The 12,393-nt window shown below is 38.8% G+C and overlaps 2 protein-coding genes across 5 annotated transcripts in view; both read right to left on the bottom strand.

Annotated features, from left to right (window-relative positions):
* LOC127511242 (membrane-spanning 4-domains subfamily A member 4A-like) overlaps positions 1-12,393 on the bottom strand; it is a 103,426-nt gene that overhangs the window by 70,523 nt on the left and 20,510 nt on the right. The gene's annotated exons all lie outside the window — the stretch shown is intronic.
* LOC127511262 (membrane-spanning 4-domains subfamily A member 8-like) lies at positions 3,169-4,496 on the bottom strand. Its single transcript, XM_051892076.1, has 3 exons — positions 3,964-4,496; positions 3,800-3,868; positions 3,169-3,404 (listed from the first exon to the last, which is right to left on the bottom strand). Exons 1-3 carry the CDS (start codon positions 4,129-4,131, stop codon positions 3,258-3,260), a joined length of 384 nt encoding a protein of 127 aa, XP_051748036.1. The 5' UTR covers positions 4,132-4,496; the 3' UTR covers positions 3,169-3,257.

Genomic DNA, 12,393 nt, shown 5'->3' with positions numbered 1-12,393 from the left:
ACTCACATTAGACGCTTTTAACATTAAATAAAGCACATAAACAGTACCTGATATTATCATTGCCATACTTTGTGTTGCTGTTCCAACTGCGACGTCGCGGAGAAATAGAAACCGTTTCTAAAATAGAATATTCGCGTGTCGCCGTCGCAGCTGGTTAGGACAAAAACTCTGATTAACATGGAAAAAGATACCTTTTATCACGTGTCTGGTTAGGACAGTTAAAACCAGTTTTGCTTTGGGCAGATGGGGCTCGTTAACCTGTGAAGGTAGCCCGTCTAACCTCCGCTGCCTTGTGGCTATACCCAGCCATGGGTAAGGCTTCGGGAGTCAACCCTGAGGATAAATCTGGAGTCCCAAAGGCAGTTCAGGGCTGTATTTTCCATTTTTATATTTCGCTTAAAATAAGTATCTACTAAAAACAAACAATGTACATAATTAAAATGCCCTAATTATGAGCAAAAAAACAAAGTTAACTAGTAATTTCAAAGTTTAAGTTGTCTTTCTTTGCCATCTACAAATAATTTATGAAATGCTCTTAAAGGATTAGTCCACTTTCAAATAAAATTTTCCTGATAATTTACTCACCCCATGTCATCCAAGATGTTCATGTCTTTCTTTCATCAGTCGAAAAGAAATTAAGGTTTTTGAGGAAAACATTCCAGGATTATTCTCCTTATAATGGACTTCAATGGCCTCCAGACGGTTGAAGGTCAAAATTACAGTTCCAGTGCAGCTTCAAAGGGCTTTAAACGATACCAGACGAGGAATAAGGGTCTTATCTAGTGAAACGATCGGTCATTTTCTAAAAAAAAATACAACTGTATTTGCTTTATAAACACAAATTATCGCCTTGCACGTGCTTCCGCTTTCTACATTCTTCAAAACGCTTACGCTGTATGTCCTACGCCTTCCCTATTCAACTTACAGAATGAACGCAGTGCCAGTTTCGTTTTTTTCAGCAAGTAGAATAGGGAAGGCGTAGGACATACAGCGTAAGCTTTTTGAAGAATACAGAAAGTGAAAGCATGTGCAAGGCGATAATTTGTGTTTATAAAGCATATACAGTTATATTTTTTTCGAAAATGGCCGATCGTTTCGCTAGATAAGACCCTTATTCCTCGTCTGGTATCGTTTAAAGCCCTTTGAAGCTGCACTGAAACGGACTGAATTTTTGACCTTCAACCGACTGGAGGCCATTGAAGTCCACTATAAGGAGAATAATCCTGGAATGCTTTCCTCAAAAACCTTAATTCCCTTTCAAGTAATTGCGTAATTGCTATGGGAACGCCTCTGCGTGATGTCGTCGTGAAGCACGTATGAAATCTGTCCAATAGGGAGACGGTACGTCATTGTAATGAACCTGTAATGAAATGAGGGCAGGGATGAACACACTTCCTGAACGGCTGCTCGCTTGCCATAATATACTCAATGTTGGTAGACAGACAACAGTAAATAAGACAGACAAGATCACACGTAGCGCTTGCTAAAGACACAGAAGCTGAATGTGAGTGTTTTCGGGTAGGCTTTATAGTTCTTGGTCAGTGACGTCACCCGCCTATGACGTACCGTCTCCCTATTGGACAGATTTCATACATGCTTCACGACGACATCACGCAGAGGCGTTCCCATAGCGATTACGCAGCGTCTCGTTATATACGTAGGTTATATACATAACATTGTCATTCTTAATTCAAAATATAATGTATTATTTAAATTTAATAACAGTATCCTTTTCAGAAAATCGCAAGTTGCTACGGTCAATGCCTTGACACACTGACATTTCCACAAATTATCTTGTCATGTCCAAAACAAATCTAAGTGAACTGAACATGTCCCTTCCCAGTCGCCATACATTTTAAGCTAAATTTTTAACAAAGTAAAAGTATGTAATATAATTTTACACAAAAAGAATCCAATCCTCATTTCTTCTTTTGCACATTGCTCTCTTGTTTTTGGGTAACTCTTCTGAGATAAGATAAGGCAGATTTTATTGTTGATACTATTTCCCAGAATGAAAGGTGGAGCTCAGGTGATTAGGAGGGGTAATAAAGCCGGCCACTGAACCAGGAAATCAATTCTGACACTTCACTATAGGCTACAGTACAATATGTGCCCCTTTATAGGATAATAAATTTAAAAACCTCAAAACAATGTTTCAGTTTACAGTACAATCCATCAATTATCTTTTACTGTTAAAGAGCCTACAATCATTAATAACTTAAGTTTATTTTTGATGAAGTCTGAGAGGTTGCTGTCTCTCCATAGAGATACAATGCAACCACCGCCCCAAGGTCTAGAAAGGTAGGAAAAAGACGTTATTAATGTTTATACATTTGTGACTTAAATATGTAAATATTAAATGATCAAGTGACCTTTTTCTTTGCTGTCATGTTCTCTTTTTAATGAAAGGACATTAGAGATAATGGACAGGAAATCACTGGGAAACTCATGTGTTTAAATATTTATACATTATATTCATTGTATTGTGGAGGAACTTCTGTTGGAAGGTGATGCATTGAAGGGTTGCTGACCACAGATATCTGCAGAAAAAAAACAATCTATATGATCAGCTTCCTTCAAGATTACTTATTTGTTGATAATATTAAACAGTTAATGCCGTTAATGCCATGACATTTCTGAGTAGATGGTAATGTTGCTGTTTTTGAAGCAGTTAAACTTGGAGTTTTGCTATTAGTAGAGATGTTGAACACTGTTGAGAGACGCACAGACTCGGGTAATTCACAGACGCTTAATCTCTGTATATCAATGGCTCAAACCTCCATTACTAGCTCGAAAATGATGTTTTGGAATAAAGGTTGTGTAAGAAAGTAGTTGCAAGAAAGGGTGCATTAAGGACAAAAATAAATGTCTTGAAATAAAATATTTGAACAATGTTTTTAAGTAGGGCAAACTGGACTCCATTGAATTAGTAGTTGCATGTTTCAGAGTGAAAAGCTGTACTGTGATCATGCACACGTGTGCAGCTTATAATACCATGTTTTTAAAGTGTCTCAGTTCAAAGTAAATGCTGCTTCTCACAAACTCCATCTCTGCAAATGCTGCGAGTTTAACGTTTAATAATGCAATGTGTGTTAAGTTCACTTTACATTCAGATCATTTCCAACATTTTTGTGGACAGAATTTTAAAGTGGAAATGAAGCAGTCAGTCAAGTTTACATTATTTATTAAATTGATTTAAAAAATATATAACAAACATGATTAATTTAACCATTTTAAAGAAAAAAGGATGTTTTGTTCTAGCTTTTGGAGAAAGGGCACCACCATCTTAATACCACAGCATGTGACGTCACAGGTATATTTATAACCAAATCCATTGAAATGAAGATAATGGACATGCCTGCAGTTATAGCACTGAAAATGTTCATTCCAAGTGAACCGTTTACCTATAGGTAGAAAAAAACAACATAAAATAGATTAATAAATGAACAAGAACTTTAGCTTGCTAACATAGATGGAAAGGTATATGGAATGTGATCAAAAATACACTGCTTGACATAAATTAAAAATATACTCTCAAGCATTAATTATCAGAGCACCAATGGCTCATGTGGATGATTGATGGAGTTAATTGGGATTCAATTCTCAAAATGTCCTGCAGTCTATGGACATTAACTTTAGTTAAATTTGGGTGTTGCGGAGATAAAGTTCAATTTGTGAAAAATGTGAATATTATGGTCACTGATGCTCATACACTTTTATGGCAGAAAAATAAGGAAGAAGAAATCAGTACAAACACAATAGGTTTCAAGTACTTCCGGTACAAGTGTTGTGTACATACCAAACACAAACTGGAGGGTGAATTCAGTTTGTTTTCTGCAGCAATGGAGAGTGAGCCTGCGATAATGTACTGAGAGCAGAGAGAGACACAAATCAAGACTTCTGCTGGAATATGTAACTTGTGTTATAAAAGACACAACACTTAATTGTATAATTGTTTCTTACGATGATAGATCCCCAGTAAGGAATACTAGTTAAGACAGAGAAGGGTACTGCATCAACTGTAGACACGATTCCCAACAGGAAAGTCAACAGACCAATCATTATCGAACCATTGAACAGGTGTCTGTGTTTTACCTGATCTCTGACCAGTTTTATACATTGTTTACACATTTTAATTAGACATTAGTATCATTAAAAGGAATAATTGTAGTTAATAGTCTCTTATTGACCTGTTTAGCTGAGCCATCCATGAAAAAAACAAAACAAGTCCTGAAAATTGATAAAAGAACACATGTTAGACAGATACTTTATATTTAATCTTATTAGATAATTAGTTAATTGTATTTGATAGATTTTACTTTCAATAAAATATTGGCAATGTGTTTGTAAAATGTGTTTTTATGCATGTTTGGCCTGAGTTTTTGTTGTTATTTCTCTGTTTTGACCAGCATATGTCACCAGCGAGTGGCGTTTCAAATGCTTCGAAACAGTGAATCATTTTGCGAAGCAATTGGTTCAATTTGATTCAAAGCTTTGAAAAGCTTTGATTCTCCTATCACCAATGATGACTGATGACTTAAAACAGATGACATGTTCGGAGCATGTATCAAACTGCCAGTCGTGATTTCAGAAAACGAGGCTTTGTTTCGTCATAACTGTTTCGAAACTTTTAAAAATTTCAATGGTTCACCTCTGGGGGGTGATCGCCCCCTAGTGATGAACCATTGAACAATTGTCTATGGTTTTTACCTGATCTCTGTTTTATTTAGTTGTATTCATTTGTAGACATTTTAATTAGACATTAGTATAATTAAAAGGAATAGCAGTTTATAGTCTCTTATTCGCCTGTTTAGCTGAGCCATCCGTGGAACAAACAAAACAAGCCCTGAAAATTGATTAAAAAACTGTTTCACCGTTTCGTACAGAAAGGCCTTAAAAACTTATTTTTCGACTCTCTTAGAAGAAAGCAAACAAAACTCTAGGTATTTATTTGGTAAAGTGACTTAATTAACAAGAAAAATAAAGCTTCAACTTCTGATGTTTCCAAACAGCACACTTCTTAACTTGCAAGATTGATGTTAGGGAGAAAATTACAACCATGCAACCGTCTCTACAGTATTGCGTCAGACATCCTTCTATAAACAACCTAAGGAAAACCTCCATTTTATTCATTGCTGTAAGAGAGGAAGAATTGCCTAAACTCATTAAATAATCAAAATCAACAACATGTATGTTAGACCCTATACCGACTAAGCTATTGAAAGAGATGCTTCCAGAGGTCATAAATCCTCTTCTTAAAATCATTAATTCATCTTTGTTATTAGGATACATACCAAAAACTTTGAAGCTGGCTATTATTAAACCTCTTATTAAAAAACGAAACAAAAAAACAACTCGATTAAAGGCCGATCTCTAATCTACCTTTTGTGTCAAAGATACTAGAAAAGGCAGTATCCTCACAACTATGCTCCTTCTTAAAAAGAAATGGTACCTGTAAGGATTTCCAGTCAGGATTTAGACGGTATCATAGTACTGAAACGGATTAGAGTTACTAATGATTTGCTCTTATCATCAGATCGTGGCTGTATCTCTCTATTAGTGTAAATGGATCTTAGTGCTGCAATTGACACTATTGATCACAATATTCTTTTGAATTGACATTAAAATTATTTTGTCATTAATGGAATTGCATTAGTAAAAACGAAGAGATGTCGTATCGCTTCAAGTTCATTGTAGAATTACTGCAAGGCTCAGTACTAGCACCGTTGCTTTTCACTCTGTACATTCTACCCTTGGGAGATATCATTAGGAGTTAGTTTTCACTGTTATGCTGATGATACTCAGCTCTATATTTCTTCGCGCCCTGATGAAACTTACCAATTCACAAAATTAACGGAATGCAAAGCTGATATAGAAAATTGGATGACCAGTAATTTACTACTACTTAACTCTAATTATTGGACAAAAACCTCTGCATGTAGTAACCTAGAATACTGTCTAACACTTGATGGCTGCTCTGTTAAGTCTTCGTCGCCAGTTAGGAATCTGGGTGTGCTCTTTGATACCAATATTTAATTTGAAAGCCACGTTTCTAGCATCTGTAAAACTGCATTCTTCCATCTTAAAAATACATCTAGACTATGTCATATGCTCTCAATAAAAAACATGTGGAACAGTTAGTTCATGTGTTCGTGACCTCAAGGCTAGATTACTGTAACACTCTACTGGGTGGTTGCCCTGCTCGCTTGATGAACAAACTCCAGCTGGTCCAAAATGCAGCAGCTAGAGTTCTTACTAGAACCAGGAAGTATGACCTTATTAGTCTGGTTCTGTTATCACTGCATTGGCTTCCTATTACACATCATATCCATTTTAAAATCTTGCCAATTACTTACAAAGCATTAAATGGTTTACCTCTGCAGTACCTGAGCGAGCTCTTAATTAGTCCTTCACGTCTATTGTGATCTCAAAATGCTGGCCAGTTGATAAAACCTAGAATATCAAAATCAACCGTAGGTTGGTTAGCACCTAAACTTTGCAACAGTCTTCCTTGCATCTTGCAGGTGCAGGTGATTGAGTAGTGTGTGCAGATGGTGAGCAGAAGGGACTCTGGGAAGTGTAGTGTTGAAGGTGCCTGAGCTAGTGACTGTGAAAGTGTACCACTGCTTTTTTAAAATAATTTATTCATGTACTTTCCAGACCTCACACTGACATACACACACACAAAAATTATAGTTATTTGGGTTTATGAACAAGTTCTCACCCCAAGGGTTTTTGGTTGGCCTTTCAGAAATGGCTGAATTCCATGAAGAGGTGAAACTCCTTCTACCTGTTGTACATAAACAGACACAGGAGCATTTGTCCCAGTTCCAGCTGCTGTTGTTTGTGTTGGTGGTTGAAACTGGATGACAAGAGTCGAAGAGGTCACGGGTACAACAGTTTGAGACATTCTTGCTCCTGAATCTGAAATTGACCTGCACAAAATAATAGAAAATCAAGGCTAGACATGATATAAAATAGATTTTCTATGTAAACAAACTTTCCAGTTTGTTTATTAAAATATTTTATACTTATTATAAACTTGGTCTTTATGTTGTTGAAACACTTATGAATGCAGTTGTCAATAGTAGTTATTACCATTGGTTAAATTATTGTCATCAACTAGAATTAGACCTTGAAAACAGAGAATATGCAAACATCTCATGTTTAAATTAATCTATATCATTTACATTTACAGCATTTAGCAGATCCTCTAGTTCTAGTTCAGTTCACTCTTCTGAGATGAGCCGATGTACAGTAAGATGTCAAAAGTGTAACTGTTGATACTGTTTCCCAGAATGAACGAGAAGCAGGAAGAAGGTGGAGGTCAGGTTGTTAGATAATAAAACCATAAAAGACAATAAACTGTGTTCATGTTGTTCTTTATAGCAAGTAATCTGCATGCTGGTTTTGGAAACAGCCATGTAAATACTTCTGAACAAAATGTGATACAAATAACGATGATCAGCGCAGAATGATTTTAAAGTGCCCCATAATGCTTTTTCAAATATAACCTTTCATGCAATGTGTAATGTAGCTGTCTGTGGATAGAAACAATCTGCAAAGTTAAAAAACCGAAAGTGTAAGATAATAAAGTTTTTGGCCCGGTTTCACAGACAGGGCTTAGCCTAAGCCAGGATTAGGCCTTAGTTCAATTAGGATATTTAAGTAACTTTTATAAACATACACTAGAAAAAAACATTACTGGTGTGCATCTTGACAAAACAATGACACTGACTTATTTTAAGATATGCCAGTACAAGTTACTTTCAGGTAAATCAGCTCAAACATGCATTTTAGTCTGGGACTAACTTAAGCCCTGTCTGTGAAACCAGGGGAAAGTCTCAAAAGAAAGAGTCAACTCTGAACCGCTTAAATGAGTCGTCAGGAATTCAAATCCCAATTCTGTGATGGCTACACATCACTGGATAACACATTTGCCTAATGCCCGCCTATGAACAACTTGACCCGCCCTCAAACACTGAAGCTGCCTGGTTCGTATTGTGTCCAAGTCGAGAAGATGCTGTTTTTTGCTCTTCAAAAGCAAATTCTTTTTGTAAACACTTCCAAAGGGATGAGGATGTGAAGAGTCAGTGGTTAAAATGATCACAGCAATACAACAGCAGTATAACCTCTTGATGATGGCTTCTTATATCTCCATGAGGTCTAAATGGTATTTACAGAGTGCACTGTATTTGGATCAACTTGCTCCTCAGAATCACAACCTGTAAGTATGATAAATTATTGATGTATATATTTTCTATATATTTTCGAGTTTTTAAAATGCATTTTATATTTTATATATTTTATATTTATATTGCATTTTTATATATGCATTTTACATTTACACTGTTAATGATACAGTTGATAATACAGTTCCCACATGTGTACTGCACTAAATGAGAAATATACACATCTGTTTGTTGATGGACATACACTTGTTAATGCTGATGTATAGGAATTACAGTTGCAACATCTCATATTATACGGTCGGATTGATATCGTAAAATCAATGCCATCATTACTGTCTTTACAGTGTGTACAATCGCTGAGCTCCGGAAGCCTCAGGACCGGAGGCAATGTAAATTATGAGAAAATGAAAGTGTTTTTGACCTTTGATGCATGTAAACCTGTTGTAGGAGACCTAAACAAAATTAGGGACCTTTAAAATGGCATAATAGTGGCACTTTAAATGCCATAGTGGAAGCAGGTAACACTCTTTAATCAATAACAGATTAACTCTCTGGGGTCTGAGGATGTTTGGGGCCCTGGAGAAGTTTTGACATGCTCTGACATTTGTGCTTTTTTCAGTTGCTTATAAACATATTAATGGAAAAAGTGTCATTACACTGTATTCAGCACAAACTAGGCTACCATAAAATGTGATCAACATGTATGAACATGTTTGTATTTTTGAGAGAATAACGTTTATGCGTGGTTATTGAAAAAAAACAAAACAAAAATAAGTCACTGAGATAAGGCCACAAAACAAATACTAAATATATGCCCACAAGACTTCTGTGTACTGAATGTAGAAGCCTAGAATTTTTGCTTCAAAATTATGTAAAATCATCCTGCCTGCTCATTCACATAAAACAATATATTGATTTACATTTTGTAAGACACTTTTTGTTTAGAAAGACAGTATGCGTGGAGGCGTAAATAATAATCCTGAATAATGCTGTGATTCACACCATATGAGACAATGACCTGCATAATGAGCCTCATAAAGAGCCTTTCAGTCAGGTATGCTATGTGTGAGAGAACTAAAGAATTTGAGAACAAAGTTTATTTTGTAGTTTATTTAGAATAAAGTTAACAATATAAACATTTTGAATAAATGAAGGCACATATTGAGTATATAGTTTTACTTGGAAATAAATCCTGATATAAGTGAATATCCCTTACCTGGCATTCCAAAACAGCAATATTATGATATATTATTACAATTCAAAATATAATTTTTAATTTCTGTTACGCAAAGATGAATTTTCATCATTCATTGTGAAGAAAAGCTTCATTGATGTGGCACTTAACAATTTGCAATTTAATATGTTGCTAACATATATTTCATACCATATATATTTCCTATATATTTCAGTCGATTTCACTCATCTCAGTATAACAATATAGTTTAGGGAATATGGCATGTTTACTAATAATGTAAGTGTAATAAACAAAACTGCATCTGCGCCATTCAGAGACATACAGGATTCATATTTAAATAGTCTCTTCCTTTGAGGTAAATTCTTCCAGCATTATTCCTCACCCTGTCTCAAAGCGATGAAAAGTACATAAATCTGACTAAACTTGACACGTTTTTTTTTTCAAGGTGGTGACTCGCAAACGACTGACATCTCTCTCCCTGTTCAGGTTACACAAACAGAGAATATTTTTTTTTGATTTGACTTACATTATTTAAAACCTGACATTTCAACGTTTCTTTAGACATATGTTTGTGTGATATGTATTCACTAAGTTACTGTCACGAATATGGCTCCTTCGGCCCTTCCTCCGGACCACCGGAGGGAGCCATCACCGGAATACTGATCAGTTCTCATTCGGACTACGGTTCCCATGGGCCCTCACTCCTGGGACTGATTGCACACACACCTGCACCGCATCACACTCACACTATATAAGACACACTCACACACACACACATCGCGAAGTCTTGATTTGCCGAGGTGATCATTTCTGAGCGTTTTTCTGTGGACTGTTTATCTGTTACCGATTGGACTGTTTATTCCCTGCGACCCTTTGCTGCCTACCCTGATCTTTGCCTGTTTCCTGGACTGTGATTGTTTGCTGCCTGCCCTGATCCTTGCCTGTACCCTGACTCTGTTTGTCTGCCGCCTGCCTCGACCATTGCCTGTTACTGTTTATGCCTCTGCCTTTGCCCTGTCTACTCTGTAAGTACTTTTAATAAACTAGCTGCAAATGGATCCACATTCTGTCGACCCATCATTACAGAAGACTTCGCCAATCAGCGATCCAGCAGCCCTCATGCAGATTTCGTCAGAACTAACTGCCCAGGCCAACCAGCTAGCGGTGCATCAACATCAGCTTAACCGCTTAACTTCTCTTACCGAAGAACTGGTGAAAACGCTCCAAGGCCTCCGATTTAGCCCTGCTGAAATCGCCACACCGCCGCCCGTTGTTCCCGCCAATCCAGGCTTCGCGGCCTCCCCTGCGGTCAACCCTCGCCTAGCGCTCCCAGAAAAGTTCGACGGCAGTCCCGCCAGATGTAAGGGGTTCCTTCTCCAATGCTCCCTGTTCATCAACCAACAACCGTCTCTGTATCCCACCGACTCCAGTCGGATATCGTTTGTGTGTTCCCTGCTCACTGGCAAAGCACTGGATTGGGCCACCGCGGTGTGGAGAGATGACAGTCCTGCGTTCCCCACCTTCCAGGACTTCTTGCGAAGCTTTAAAGAGGTCTTCGAACATCCCGAAGGAGGCAAGAGCGTCGGCGATCAGCTATTGTCTCTCAGCCAAGGTAAACAAACAGCAGCTGAGTACGCGCTCAACTTTCGCACTCTCGCCGCTCAGACGAACTGGGTTGAGGACACATTAAAACTGCTTTTCCGAAGGGGTCTATCACTGGAATTACAAGCTGAACTCGCGTGCCGGGATGAGGGAAGCTCGCTCAACGCTTTCATCGAACTGGCCATTCACATTGACAATCTGCTACGCACCCGACGACCCGTTCGGCTATCCGCCTCAGCCGGACCCGCTTTGGAACCCATGCAACTCGGCTACACTCCGCTACTTCCCGAAGAGAGAGAAAGGAGACGACAACTACATCTGTGTCTCTACTGCGGCCAGGCCGGCCATATCAAGATTAACTGCCCCGTACGACCTCAGTCTTCCAATCCCAAAGCGGTGAGTTCTGCACCACACTCCAACTGCTTTAAAATTCCCATTCAGATTACCGTAAATGGCCAACGTCTATCCACTCACGCCTTGCTGGATTCTGGAGCCGCCGGGAACTTCATGTCTGATGCTTTCATCAAAAATCATAACATCTCACTAACAGACTGTAATTCCCTGTTGACAGTGGAGGCGCTAGATGGGAAGCCCATCGGCGGAGGCAAAGTGATCCATATCACAGACGAACTCGCTTTACAAGTAGGGGCCCTTCACCATGAGCTCATTCGCTTCTACGTTATCCACTCACCCAACAACCCCGTGATCCTTGGTCTGCCGTGGCTCAGAACCCATAACCCACACATTTCCTGGAAGGAGGGCCAGATTGTACAATGGGACGCTAACTGCCATGCAAACTGCTTGAAACAAATCACTCCCCTGCCAGTTCAAGCCGCTGCACTCCACGATTCTGACACCGAGAAATTAAACATACCCGAAGAATACTCCGATCTGGCTGTGGCCTTCAGTAAGAACAAGTCCACCGAACTTCCTCCTCATCGCTCCGGGGACTGTGCCATCGACCTGTTGCCTGGAACCACACCTCCCAAGGGCAGGATCTTTCCCCTGTCACAACCCGAGTCAGCAGCCATGAAAGCCCACATCGAGGAGGAACTAGCCAAAGGATTTATCCGCCCGTCCACATCACCGGCAGCCTCAGGATTCTTCTTCGTCAAGAAAAAGGACGGCGGATTAAGACCTTGTATCGACTACCGTGGACTCAATGACATCACCATCAAGTTCCGGTACCCCTTACCTCTAGTTCCTCCAGCCCTCGAACAACTCAGGCAGGCCACATACTTTACCAAGTTGGACCTTCGCTGTGCGTACAACCTGATTCGCATCCGAGAAGGGGACGAATGGAAGACAGCTTTTTCCACCACCACTGGTCACTACGAGACCCTCGTCATGCCGTTCGGGCTAGCCAACAGTCCCTCTGTCTTCCAGTCCTTTATTAACGACGTC

Source organism: Ctenopharyngodon idella, chromosome 4 (assembly GCF_019924925.1).
Source record: "Ctenopharyngodon idella isolate HZGC_01 chromosome 4, HZGC01, whole genome shotgun sequence".
Lineage (NCBI taxonomy): Eukaryota > Metazoa > Chordata > Actinopteri > Cypriniformes > Xenocyprididae > Ctenopharyngodon > Ctenopharyngodon idella.
The sequence above is the reverse complement of the archived record's forward strand: the minus strand, read 5'-3'. Positions and strand labels throughout refer to the sequence as shown.